Source organism: Augochlora pura, chromosome 6, assembly GCF_028453695.1.
Source record: "Augochlora pura isolate Apur16 chromosome 6, APUR_v2.2.1, whole genome shotgun sequence".
NCBI lineage: Eukaryota > Metazoa > Arthropoda > Insecta > Hymenoptera > Halictidae > Augochlora > Augochlora pura.
In genome coordinates, this window is record NC_135777.1 from 24,154,953 (window position 1) to 24,169,540 (window position 14,588).

At 40.1% G+C, this 14,588-nt stretch overlaps 1 protein-coding gene and 1 long non-coding RNA gene across 4 annotated transcripts; one reads left to right on the forward strand and one right to left on the reverse strand.

The window, feature by feature from the left end:
- The first annotated feature begins 225 nt into the window (after positions 1-225).
- LOC144470727 (uncharacterized) lies at positions 226-2,683 on the forward strand. The gene is made up of 2 exons (XR_013494179.1): positions 226-1,236; positions 1,392-2,683. It is a non-coding gene; the product is annotated as an uncharacterized LOC144470727 (long non-coding RNA).
- On the reverse strand, positions 1,427-14,120 carry Pps (protein partner of snf). Of its 3 annotated transcripts, none has more exons than XM_078182205.1 (16): positions 13,841-14,120; positions 13,098-13,234; positions 12,767-13,027; positions 12,378-12,643; positions 12,143-12,302; positions 11,719-12,015; positions 10,941-11,594; positions 10,594-10,860; positions 10,337-10,501; positions 10,130-10,254; positions 9,636-10,006; positions 9,071-9,471; positions 8,503-8,991; positions 8,244-8,386; positions 5,160-8,108; positions 1,427-4,287 (listed from the first exon to the last, which is right to left on the reverse strand). In XM_078182205.1, exons 2-16 carry the CDS (start codon positions 13,222-13,224, stop codon positions 3,322-3,324), a joined length of 7,641 nt encoding a protein of 2,546 aa, XP_078038331.1. In that variant the 5' UTR covers positions 13,225-13,234; positions 13,841-14,120; the 3' UTR covers positions 1,427-3,321. The 3 variants fall into 3 exon arrangements, with proteins under 3 accessions (XP_078038331.1, XP_078038330.1, XP_078038332.1); XM_078182204.1 differs by having other exon boundaries at positions 13,598-14,120; XM_078182206.1 differs by having other exon boundaries at positions 10,594-10,848; positions 13,598-14,119.
- Positions 14,121-14,588: the final 468 nt, after the last annotated feature.

A 14,588-nucleotide genomic window follows, 5' to 3' on the forward strand; every position in this document is an offset into this window, starting at 1 on the left:
TTTCAAATTTATTTTTACATAGATTGTTGCATAATATATTATTGGTTGTTTTAACAATTCTTCGCTAAAAATGCTATTTTGGTATTTTATACGAACATTTTTGCAGGCAAACAGAAAAAAATAGAATGTTCTACATTATGTATCATATGTGGACATCAGATTGACATCAATAGATCCTATTCAGTCCTATTCTTGCGTTGTTTCGGGCCTCGATTTGCTTAGTTGACGAGGATCGGAATAGAAATTGTTTTGCTCTGATTGGCTAGCGATTCGCTGCTGAGACAGGATTCGAAACGAAGTTGGATGCACAGTAAAATGGTGGAGAAACGAGCGCTCGTTTAGGGAGGAAGAAAAACCTGCAGGTATAGGATCCAAGTATGTACAATACATACATATGTAAATAAGTACTGTGTTCAATTAGAAATGGTATATATACATATACAGTATAAGATAAATAAAATAGGATTATGTTTTCTACTGCTCTAGATTTCTCTTCTCATTTTCTCATACATTGGCTTCCACTACTATTGATTGTGTGTCTCTATAAAAGAATGTGAAACGTGCACGACTGAAAGAAAACATCAGATGCTGATTCTACGCCCTCAAAACGTTGGAAAAAGGTCATATAGGTACATAAATGTATGTCTTGTTTCTCTTCGTTTATGAAATACAATGAATTTTCTGTTTTAATTATCTTTACAGAAGATGCTTAAAATAACCACATTGCATTTAAAGAGAAACCTGCCCGCGTCTAGTCATCGATCTGTTTACTCTCTCTATCATTTTTGGCGTTTCTCGGTTTTGTCAAAATCTTTACTCTATTTTTGATAAAAAATGTTTAATTTTATTTCTCTATTTTCAGAGAACCTATTTCGTTCATGAAATTTATTGCATCTCATAAACGATGAGAGATAGAACATGCATATAATGTGTGATCTTTTTTCATTGTTAGGCGTGTACTCCCTCTCCCACTCGCATGGACAAGGAGTCCATGTATGTTGTATACTAAGTATATATATGTATTATCATATGTACATATACATGTGCATGTAAGTTATACTAAACGATACGTTGCGCAATAAATATCATTTCGGTGAGAATATTCCTCTACAAGTTTACAATGCTTAGTTACAATTTAGCAAGGAAACATAGGGTTGGCTTATGAAATTGGGATTCTTTGGAACATCATTTATGCGTCTATTGAAAGATTTCTTCTAATTGACAATCAACAGAGAGGCTAGTGTTACACGATACTCTAATTGGTTAATGAAACTTTTTACAGTCGCTGGAATGTTAGCCTTATTACACATACATATGAATTTGAAAATAATGTACTAAAACCATTTTGATTAAAGTGACTTCCATATAATACAATGTAATCAATATTTCAGGTTGTTAAACACGATGTAAATTTCGATGCAACGAATTTAGTGTACTGTTAATCGTTTCTATAATTGAAAATAATAATAATAATCGTAATGCAACTGTAGAAGTGACGTTCGTTTAACGGTCGATACATGCGGGCAACGACGAAGGCGTTATTAACGGTATGTCTAACAGTAACGATAAAGATAATATGTACTAATAATAATAATAATAATAATAATAATAGAAACAACAACACCAATAATGCTGATAGTGATGCGATTACGTTTACAGTGAGTTGCTAATATATGTTTGTATGTACGTATTCCGCTCACTATTCGAAAACGTGTACAAAAATGAAATTTTAATTATTTTTCTTTCGTATAAAATTGGTTCTAACACCGTGTACGTCTACATTTGTATACATATATACAAATAGAGTGTTTCGGCGGTGATAGAGTAAAGATTCGGTTTCGAATATATAATATAATATAATGTAATATAATATAATACGAATTGTTAGGGGGATGGTTCTATCCTTCGAATGTCTTCTTAAAGTACGCGTCCTTTATTAAGCTTTCTACTCGCACTCGTACGCGTGTACGCACGTAGCATGTTCGAGTCGTAGTTCTCATAGGATTCTTTGATATCTGTGACACCAATGATACCCAGTGCTACAAAGGTAGACAGTAAGTTGTTCGATGGTGATCGATAATTATTCATTGCAAACTCTTCCGATCATGCATCTCGAGGTCCACTCTCTTACGTATCCGTGCACAAGTAAGCAGGTAAACACTGATTGCCTTATCGCCGATAGATAAAGCTTCAACGGTTCAATGGAAGGAAAATCAAGCAGGAGGACATCGGAGTTCGTTGGAGTAGAAGACAGCATAAAATGTACGTGAACAGTACTACAGCACTAGTGTACGTCCTACGTATGTACATACGCGTGTACATAGAAAATCGTGTATTAACGTACGTGTAGTCGTAACGTGAACGTAAATGATTAGGACGTACGTAGAAATGTCAGGAAAGAATACGAAATAATCGAAATTTATTCTTTAGTTTCTTGTCGATCTGAAATCCCGTTTAAACTGAAGAAAAAAAGATTGTATTGTCATAATAATTGTAATGGCAGCGACTTGCCAGCTTGCGCGTCGATAGCTCTACGATTCTTCGTGTTCCTTTGCATAAACGTTGAAATAAAGTTTCTGTACGAAGGTAGATAGCACATTGTATTGTAGTTAACTTGGGGCTTAGGGAATCATTCGGTTGCGTGCTCACGTATCGCTAAGCGATATAACACACTGTGACAGTTCTAGTCCCTGAAAATCGTTTCTCACGGTTGACCAACAAATAAAAAAATTATCATTCGATTGAAATTGGTCGTTCTCAGATCCTTACACCTAATTTATATATATACATTGGCGGCTTGATCGCCCAAGGTGCATGCACCACCGTCTTATATAATCTTCTTCTTTGTTAGCCTTTCGATTTAATTTGAACAATATATTACAGAGTTTACGGTGAGGCTATGTACACGTAGCGCGGTAGGCTCGACGTATGGTATCAAAAGCGTTCGTTTCCGCCGCTTAGGTATTTACAAGTGACATTTCTAGAGACGTCGACAAAGTAGTTCCTCTTCCGATACATCAATCTGATCTTGCGTATCGAGAGCAACACACACGCAAAGTACCGGATTTGCTTGGTATCGTTTGGTAGAAAATGTTCCGAAACGGAACCGTTGTCGATCATTCGTTGAATCCCGCTCAAACGAATCTCCACCGAACTTATGTACGATTCCGGTGATCGATGAAAAACTGCGGTTACCAAAAACTTTATGATTTGTGATCAAGTTATTGGTTGATTTAACAAGCCACTCGCACACAGTGTGATCGTAAAAGTTTTGGAGTTTTTTTTTCCGAAGGAAAGTTCTTACGTGTCAATGTCGTGCAACTAATCGATCGAATCGGAGGGTCCTTGACCCCAGCGTGACTTTATTCTCGACGCTTTACTTGAGGGACAAGAAGAAGCGATACTGTCATCGTTCATCTTTCTTTTCACGCTCAATACGATGCCACTTTTCGGAACGAACTTGGAACGGGGTGTCATCCTTGCAGCATTAGTTTCTACGTTCGGTGGCGTAGATGGGAATGGTGGGAAATCCTCGTCTTCGAGGCCGGGAGGTTTCGGCTGTTCGGGAGCCAAGCTGCGTTTGAAAGATTCCGGGTAAGGGCTCTTGTACACAGTCGGATCTCGCGAAGGGTCCCCAACAGGGGTTAAACCGGTCGAAAGGTTCGTAGACATTGGCATCATCGTCGAATTCGAATTCCCTATTATCGTTGAAAGAGACGAAGTCGCGGATAAAACTGGCTGTGCGGTATGTTCAGCCGCCTGGCTGCCCGATATTGTCGTATTTCCGGTCGCGGTGGCGGTCGCACTTGCAGACGCGGCGGCTGCGACAGCAGCTAATTCCTCCTCGGCTTTCTTTATTAAGTCCAGGTCGCTCAACGAACTTAGGGTACTCTTGCTTTCTTTTTCCTTTGAAACGGACTCCTTATGACTAATCGGCTCAAGTGAAGACTTGTCGGAACTGGATTTATTGGATCCACCGATCGAGATTTTTGAAGGCGATGCGGAGGAATATTTTTCCGAGTTTTGATACACGGCCGAGTTTACGGTGGTTAAGAATGTGGCGCTGGGTTTCGATGGTAAATACGGATCTACTTTGGTGCTTTCTTGTCGCTTCACGTTCGCTAGAATTTCTTGCAAATTCGGTGGTATCGTTATATTTGATACTTTGTCGAGGATTGGCTGTGCGAACTTTGAAATACCAGGCGGCGGTGGTGTAAACGATCTTGTATCGGGAGGACTGTAAGCTTCCTCGCATTCATCGCTAATCGGTGGATCCAGTCCTAAACCCTGCAACGAACATCAATAATAATAATAATTATTATTATAGGTATAGAGTAGAATAGCAACGTTTGCAATTAATGCTAATACTTTCAACTTATTGCCTTTTCGTTAATCTATCTTTTTTCCTGATACAATAAGTACAAATTAATTATATGTTTATGCGCGTACACAATACAAATGCTCTCTTATTATTTGCGTCTAAAAACAAAAATATATACAAACGCACGCACATATATATATATATACACATATATATGCTCCAGATGTGTATGTATTTCAGAGGAAAGGGGTGGGGGAATAGAGAGATAGAGAGAGAGAGAAAAAGAGAGACAAAGATATAGAGAGTGAACTATACGTATGTAGCGCATTTGTAAGAATTTGAAGACGGCAAAAGCTCAAGAATCAGTCATTTTCCGTAATGAATGATACACGATGACTGTCTGAATGACGTTAATTAGAAAATCCTTTCGTCTTACGTAAAAATAGATCTGTTCTGATAGTAGAAAAGTACGTCCAAAGCAAAAGAGAGTCCTCAAGGCTGGAAAGGAATGGAGCTACTAAAAGATTTTTACTTATTGCCGAGGTTGTCACGGGAGTGTGTTCCAACAAACATATTGCCCCTTTGAAAATGAATGAAATTGACATACGAACAGTAAATAATAGTAAGGTAATATGCAACGAAAGCTGTATTTATTAAAGGAAATAAGGAACAGAGACCAAGAAAATTGTTGTTTCGTAATGAAGCAAGAATCTAAAGCAGCTCGAGGATAGGAACTGGATACCATAGGTAAATCGAAATCAATTTTATTTACAATAGGGCAATAGGAGAAACAATAACAATCGATTTCGTAAAAAATAAATCTTGTTAAAATTCTCACCGGCAAAGTAGACGTTGATTCACCGAGAAACGACGAACTAATGCTTTGTATTTGTTGCTTCTGTTCTTCGATTTGTCGATTTAGCTCCTCCATTTTTCGTTGTAGTTCGTTCGAATTTTTACTGGAAGAAATAATACCGTTATCGATCGATGACCCGTCGATACCAATCATAGTTGCCACCGACTGAATCGATGGTAAAGCTGCGGCTGTTGTGCAAATCGCGGTAGTAGTTCGTAGATCACGATCGGACTGCTCCTCGTCCATCTGACCAGGACTGTAGGGTTCGTCACCATCGTCGTCGATGGGCGCTTTACCAGGCGATGAGGTAAGGTCGATTTTGGAAGAAAGCTCCGGAACGATTTTACATATCGTCGCGGTGTCGAGTATCGTGCTCCTCGGCATACCGATATGTGCCTTGTTCAAAGTGTCGAGGGTGGTCTGCGTGACGGTGTGCTGCTGTTGTTGCTGTTGCGGTTGCTGCTTCTCTTTGGCAGAAGCGATCGTGGCCTTTTGATAAATGCTGCCGGCTGTTGCTACGATGGGGGAAGAGGCCGAGGCGACAACTGTCGAGGTTGCTGTAGCTGTGATCGTGACCGTACCTGCGATCATAGCGGCCATATTTGAACTACCTACTTTGTCTTTCGAAACGCTGACCAATGGCGGAGTATAGCTCCTGTCGGAATCTTTTTTTGCTAGCTTGATCGGTATAGTCGACGAGGAGACGCCAACGAATCGCTTCCTCTTGTTACGAACGATTATTCCCAGCAGAAGGTGTGGTCTATGCTCCTCGAAACCAGGACCGTTCAAAGGTAACAAAACCTGTGGTATCGTGCTTTGACTCGAAAACGGCATTATATAAAAGTCTTTGATGTTCTTCGAAACATTCCCGACCACTCCCAAGCGACTTCTACTGTTCAAATAACTGTACAACGTTATATAAGGAATCTTTTCTTCATCGTTGGCAGCGGTAAGGCGAATTACGAGGATTTCTTTTGACCCAGTCTTTTTCATTTTCGAGATGTAGTCCCAAACGGTATCATGGCTTATTCTACCGACGACGTCGACTGTGTCCGGCAAGTCGTCCATCAAATCTTTCGCGTGACCGCTTACCTCCTGCGCGGTAATGAAGAATTTAGCAACGTCCACCATGTTCACAAAGCCTCTCCACACCGTCTGCCAACTTCCTTTCGATGCGTCTCTGTCGACGGTGCTCGAAAGAGGCTCTTGTTCTCGGTCCCTGTCAACGTCGTCGTTGATGTCTGGAGTCTTTATTGTAACGGTCGAGGTTGGCTCTCTGTCCGATACGTCAGAATCATTGCCGTCGATGGTGTTGGTAGTGGCTTCGTCCTCTATGTGTCGCCACAAACGATCTTCGATAGATCTTTCGGTCGAAGATCCTCCAGCTAAACCGACCGAATCCTCTTTCTTCTCTGTATCTCTTTTCTTCTCGTCCTCTCTTTTATCGAACTCTTTCGACTCACAATATACGAACCCACCAGCAACGCTGCGACCCTTTGAATTATCGCTGCCACCAGCAACACCTACACCTACACCGCCACCAGCACCACCGCCGTCACCACCTCCGATCCCACTCCTATGTCGTTCTCGTTCTCCTCTCTCCTTTTCTTTATCTTTTTGTTTACTTCTCTCTTTGCTTCCTTTATCTCGGAGCTTGATTCTGTCGCGATCTCTGGTTCTCGATCGATCTCGATCGCGGTCTTTTTCCTTCTCACGATCCCTTTCTCTCTCGCGTTTGCTTTCCTTTTCGCGCGACTTTCTTTCCCTACTTTTCTCCCTGGTCTTGCTACGTTCTCTATCATCTCTGCCGTGTTTGTGCCTGCCGGTGCTCGTACTTCTGTCGCGTCTACCAACTACCTTCGAGCGACTGTTGTCTCTTTCCCGACTCCTCTCCTTCATCTTGTCCTTTTCTCGACTCCTTTCCTTTTCTTTTTTCTTCTTCTCGTCGAAGAATTTCGACTTTTTGACTTCTTCCTTGATTCTCAACCGCTCCTCATCGTTTATTCTATCTAACTCCTTTTCTGGATCGTCCACCGTTGACGTTATGCTGTCCGTGCTATTCAACGCTGTCACGATATCTTGTACCGGAGTTTTCGGATCAACATGATCGATACCACCGTCGTTTTCAATAATCTGTTCGCCTTTGTGTGTTTTCACAACTATAGACTTTGCCTGTGCCATCATGTCCAATTCATTTTTCTTTATCATCTCTAACTGGTGCTTGGTCTCCTTTTCTCGCCATTCAGCCAATTCTTGGCTAGCCATTTCATCAGGGCTTAGTCTTACTACCGCGTCAGGCGTTAACGATCTGTTGGCTATTTTACGAAATAACGTCAAGTTTTTCGTATCTTTTATATTAAACACGAGACTTCTGTATTTGGCTTTGTACTTTGCTCCGGTATCTTTAAAATATTTGTACATCTCCAACTCAATGTTGAAAGCTAGATCAGCAATCTCGTCATCGGTTAACTTTAAATCCTCAGTTTCTTTTATACGGCTCGATAATAACTCTGTCAAAGTTTTTCTTATATTTAATCTTATCGGTTCAGTTTCAGGCTTCTTCGGCGGGGTCAACTTCAATTGTTGTTTCGCTTGTAAAACCGGCTGTTTCACCTCTTGTCTTTTCACGGGTGGAGTCTGTTTGAGCGCCTGCATATTCTGCTGCTGCTTCATTTGTATCGGGGTGCTGGATTTGATAGTAGTTGTTTTCAACACGAACGGATTTTTATTCGGCTGGGTGATCAGCGTTTGTTTTATTTGTATTGGTTTTATGTTCGTCGCCTGAATGTGTTGTGGCTGCTGTCCTGCAGAAATTACCGTAAACTTTTTATTCCCCGTTGTTATAATCATTTGCTTCGAACCTGGTACTTTGGTATACGTCATCTTCTGAAGATTTGGTCCCTTTCCGGACGTTAACAGCGTCGATTTACCCTTAAACGATATTTTTTGTTAACATGTTGTTTTACGCTTCATCATATCGTAGATGATGAATCAATAAACTATTTTATAGTATAATGTAATATGTTATGGTATAGCGAGATATAGTATAATGAACTGTATACGTACTGGTTTACCAGGAATTTGCGTATGAATTGTTGCAATTGCTTTTCCTATTTGCAACGGACCTAGATTATTTGCACTAACTACTTCGAATGTAGGATTTTCTTTCAACCATGTACGCAAGTTTGTTCTTGTTGGTGCATCGATACCTGAAATGTTTATTCATTTGTATCGGATCGATACGATAGAAATGATGATTAAAATATAAGTAAAATTATAGAGACAAGTGTATAGAAGATATGATTTTTTAACACTGTTCACTCACCGCTTAACACCTTTCCAGTTTTTCTTTCGAAAACTATGACTCTACTTTCAGATTTCGTCCTTGCAGAAATCTCAAGAGGCAATGGCCTTGTTCCCTTTGGGCTGGTCGTTGATCCAGTTGACGATGGCTTGTCTTTGGTGAGAGTTTCTTGAGCGTGTGCGAGTATGCAAGCGTCGGAGCAATAAATACTAGAATTCCTTGCTTCCTTCTTGCAAACCACGCATTGCATACTGCTGCTGCTACTGCTGCTATTACCAGAATATTGTACATCGCCGTAATCAGAACTGGAGGGGTTCATGGGTGTGGTTTCTCCACCAACCGTCACCGGGTTAGGGACTGTAAGATTTTTTAGAGCGATCGGATTGTCTATTTGTACACGTTGCTTTCCAACCATATTTGGAACAGTTATTTTCGTTTTCAACTCTTCTTCCTTTTTCTTCAAACAATTTGGACAAACCCATTCTATACCTTTCTCTTCCATTTGTTGACCTGGATAAAATAGATAGAAAACCTTTCGTTAATTGATCCATAGAATTTGCATATTTGTTGGTATGTTTCACAATCTTACCCATAGCTTTGCTGACATGCACGCACTTTCCATGGAACCAATCCTCGCATACGTCGCAACAAATCATAAAACGATTATTATGCGGTCGTTTGCATATACACCAGAGTCTATCAGGATCGTCTTCCGAATCTGAATTATCCTCCTCTTCTTCCTCCTCTTCGTCATCTTCTTCTTCCTCTGCCTCTTCCTCGTCTACCCCAACCGCTCTGACTTGCTTCTGTTCCTCATCTTCTTCTTCCTCCTCATCACCGGCAAACTGATCCATTTCTTCCTCCTCAACCACCTCTTCGTCGTCTTCTTCCATTAGATCTTCGTTTTCAATTTCTTCATCTTGATCTATAACGTTCGTGGGTGTTTCGTTTTTCAGAATTTGCAATGATCTTTGCGGTACCGTTTGCAAACTGTAAATATTGCAAACGTATATATATATGTATATATAAATATATATACATGTACGTATGGATGTATGTATATATACATGTTGAATAGGATTATACAATTGCGCTACGTATATACGAGTGTAATAATTCGACATCAATTTAATCAAAGATAGTTGAACACTCACCTGAACTTTTCCGTAGGTTTCATTGATTCTAATAACTTTTGAGCGGGCTCAACTTTAGTCTGCAATCTTTTGCTTCTAGTGGCTGGCGCCTCGATAGGTGGTAACGTGATTACACGACCGCCACGTATAATTTGAATGGGCTCCTTCTCATCTTTTACAGGTTTTTTTGCAGGTTCTCGAGTTGCACTAATCACTGCTGTAGATACCGTAGCTGCGGTGGTACTCGCCAAGTTTGTTACCACTGTTGACGTCAAAGTATCCAAAGGTTTTACTGCTTCTTGGTCGGACACAAGCACCGGTGGTATAAGCGTACTATTTAATGGTAACGATTCGGAAGTCGCACCACCTCCTTGTTCGGCAAGTGCAGTACTCTACCGTGTTATTAAGGAGAAAAGAAAGATATCAAAATTAAAACTTTTACAATAAAAACCACTCGTGATGATAAATAGAAATGTTTTATGTATGTAGATTGAAAAATTGAAAAATATAATTACATGTTCGGTTAAATCGACTCCGAGTTCCTCTTGCAACATCAATGCTTCCGCGAGCAATTCCTCTTCGTGTTTATTGGCTTCCATTTCTAATGTAGCTAGTAAATGTTCCTCACCTTCTATGGTGCCTAAAATGCGTTAAAAAATCAATGCATATAAGGTATGACTTGCTTAGCAAAATTTTCCAGAAAATATTATTTTGGAATCAACCTGTATCCAAAGGAGCTTGAATTTCTTCTGATCCATTTGTCTTTAGATCAGGTTTTGCTTCGTCTTCGTTGCTCTCTACCGGAGTATCGTCATTTTCTCGCTTTTCCGTAGGTGGGTGAGATTCTAACTGCGTTATTTGCTCAACTGGCGTAGAAACTGCGAGACCTTTTGCCGTAATATCATATGAACAATCAAGCTCCGTAATATTCATTCAACAATATCTTTACAGTATCTCGTAGCGTAAACGCGAAACAAACCTGTACGACTGGATGTAGGGGACGAAGAAGACGACGTCGACAATGCTGGAGTTGATGTGGCCGAATTTGCGGTGGTAGTGCTTGTAACTGGTGTTACTGAAATTAATGATGTTATGATGTTTTCTTGAATTTTCACGTCACCGTTCGAGCCGACTCGACGAATGATATCGGGAGTCGAAAAAAGCGCAGGCCCTAAACTGTCTACCATGTATGCTGGTGATTTGCGACTTTCTTTCTTTGGATGTTTTTTTGTACCTAAAATGACATCTTCAATCATACATATTGAATTATGTGGATATAGGTCATAGATATCTAGCCTCAGATGATATCTGCCCTTATCAACTAACCATCTAAAATCTTGGTCTCTGTAACTTTTCCAGGTTCAGTCTCGGGTTTGCTAATTATTTCGAAACTATCGGATTTCCTTTTCTCCTTCTTCACATCGCAAGACTTCACTTTCGAAATGCTAGCAGGAGTAGACACTTTTACCGATTGCTGTTGTGGCGTGTGCAATGTCTGGTTCTGATTCACGATCATCTGCTGGGTAGAAGAAACTTGTGGTACCGTACCCTTGATTTGAGTAACCGGCACACTCGATGTTACAGTTTTACCGGGTATAGGCACTTGAACCAATTTCCCATCTTTAGTTGCGAAAATCTTAGTTCCCGTTTGACTCACAAGTTTACCCTTGGGAAATATCAGTTGCTTCTTTGGTTCCACATTTTTCATATCGTTCGACTTAACAAGTACTTGTTTCTGCACAAAAGTGACTTTCTGATTATTTTTTCCCTGACCTGGTTTTGTAAGAATCATATCGCCTTTAATCATATTGGCACTGATCAAATTGGCTTTCACTTGATTTGTAGTTTGTAATGGTTTTTCGAATGAAGGCGAGGTATTCTCATTCACTGTAACTGTAGACGATTCGACACATTGCATTTCTTCTTTCTTCCTTCCAATAGCAGATTTAAATTGTCTTTTACCTCGAACAAGATTGAAACCTGACAAACAAAAAAACGCAGCCCGAATGTACGAAAAGAATTCCAACATTGTCGAGTGATACATACATTTTTTGTGATATTGAAATTGATTGGATCATACCGAATAACTGTACTGTTATCTTACCAGATCTTTCGTCTTTTTCCGGGCTCTTCATAGCGTTTACCGCTGCAGCCATTTCCATGTCCAATCTACGGACTTGCTCCATATCCATTTGTTTGTTGGTACCTCTTCTACGGGTAGCTGCCATACTTCCGCCTCTGGTAGTAAGCCCCTTCCTACCTCCTCTAGCTCTTATACCGCCTCTTCTGGGACCCCGAGGTCCAAAGTCAGAATCGTTGTCTGACGGAGGTTCCGAGTCGGACGATTCAATAGACGACGATGTCTGCTCTTCTTCCTCTTCCTCGTTCGGCCTTCCCTGTTCTGATAAGTCAAACAAGGTTATCCATAGTTAGTATCACAAGTTTACGTATATTGTCACAGATTGAAACCGAATATATTACTGCAATTGCAATAATGTTAATTAATGGTGATCATATTAAATAATTACGTCTTCCAAGACCCTGATGCAATGCCCCTGTTAAATTCCTAGTCGACGAATGTCCAATCGACTTGGGTGTACTTGTTATACTGGGAGACGGTCTTGAGTTGTTACATGCCGCAACAGAAGCCGGTTGAACATTCTTCCGTGGACGACCAACGGGTTTACTCTGAAAGAGACATCACAATTGATGTTCGTTACCACTATGACATTAAAATATGCCCAAATCATACAGCATACTCACAGTTTTCGTAATTCCTTTTGCTTTTGCTATCGTTGTCGGTGTCGCTGCACTGTCTCCATCGCTAACAGACGGCAATACACTTGATGTTCCCTGATTGGGAGAGAGCTGATGTTCATATTGTAAATTGTCGCTAGGTGTGGGTGAATCGGTAGTAGGTAAAGGATCTCGTGGTTTTGGGTCGGAAGGCGACAATCTACTTGTATAACAGTGATCCAATTCGACGCTATAACGTATTGAGTTTTGTTGTTCCTCTACAGTTAGCATGTCTACAAAGTATAATAGTATTTTATGAGATAAATGTCAATCTATTGCTAGAAAAACAGCTCGAATTCTAAGTAATTTTTAATGAATTATACACGTATAAGAAAGAATATGAGAATAATGTTTACCGAGCATAGCAGTGACATTCTCTCCAAGAATTTGTTTTGCTTCTTCGCTCTGTAGAGCTGTTTCTAGTCTTTCCAGCTGCTCTGGATCCATCTCCATGAAAGGATCGACAAAACTAGTGGCATCAGTAGTAGTACCTCCTGAATTTACATTAGCAGTAGCAAAAGGTGGAGGATCAACGGTTAGAGTTATATCTCCGTTTTCTGTATCTGTGTCAACTTGTCCAAGTCTAACCACGCTAACATTAGCATTGGATTGGTTTGCTGGAAATAAATGTAACTTTATAATATCAGTGATCATTGAAAACATAGTCAATAGAGAACTTAAACTTACTAATCAAGCTTTGTAATGTTTCCTGATCGACTGATATTGTACCATCATCATTGACAACAATGATCAAAGTGTCATCCTTTTTTTCTGATCCACTTTCCTGTGGCTCAACAACGTATGAACTGGACATTGTTCTTAAGCTAAACAAATACGAAAGAACATGTTTTTAAAAGAAAATATTGTGAAATGCACTCGGAATCCACACCTAACTTAAAAATCTGCATTATGTCTACAAGGAGAAAATATTAAAAATTTCCTCGATGGGGAAAATAATTTCACAACGAGTTGTACTGCTGTAGCAAAATATTGAAAATATTCGAGATATTTTTTGACAAGCACTTAGTTATGTGAAAAATATGGCTATTACTCGATAGAAACCAATTGGAATTGTACACGCGATGTATTCTCTAAGAAACAGGATAGAATCCTAGCAATTGATATAGCGACGAAACGAAAAAACGTGTTGCATGGATTAGTGTAGTTCACATTTATCGCAGTATTACCTATTGTGTGGGTATTGGATCGTGAAGACCTTAACGACCGCAAACACTAAGCGATTGGTTAAAGATGCATGGTTACATTTACGTTGATTGATAGTAGGGTGATTAAGTACACAACACTTCTCGCGTAGCACACTTTGTGAGAAACATAATGATCACGGTCAAGTAAACAGTACCGCCAAGAAGAGAAAAGTCGCCATTTTGTTTGACTCAGCCAAGTAATGTTTCCCGAAAGTTTTCGCTCACCCGTCGTTGTTTCCGTTGTTAGAAAGCTACTCGTACGGAATTCTATTCTTATAAAACTTGTTCCGCGGTATCTTCACGAAAACAACATATATTGTAGGAAAAGTAAAATTTTCTTTAAGGATTCATCATGTAACGAATGCACTTGCTCCTTTGTGCACACACTGAGACGCTGCGCGAACTCGTTGCGCAACAGCAAGAAGAACAAGCAAAGCTCTGGCGAAGTGATAGCACCGCAACGCGCTAAACACTGAGATCACTGAGTCCACTGAGATTTGAGTCGGCTGAGACGTGAACACTGAGGCCCGAGATTGATTCGATTCAACGTACATATCAATAACTTCAATTCCTTCACGTTTTTTTTATTCCTCTCTAAGCAAACGCTTGTGTCCCCACTATTTTACTGCTCATCCAATCTGCAATAAATCCTGTGTTAGCACTGAATCATCAACCAATCAGAGCAGTAGAATTTTTGTCCTTATCTTCGACTGCTTAGCAAGTTGCGGCTAAAAATGTCTTGCAGAAGTTGGACCTATTTACATGTGCGCAAGTACATATAGTAATAACTCAAGTGTTGCACGATTTTTCTACTTTTCGTAACTTTTACAAGCATCGTCGCCATTTTACTGTACATCCAATCCGCAGTGATTCATGGTTCAGCAGTGAATCGTTAACCAATCAAAACAAAGCGACTTCTACTACTCTCGCTAACGGAGTTCACCGCGGTTAGAATCTTGCAAAACTTCAAGTA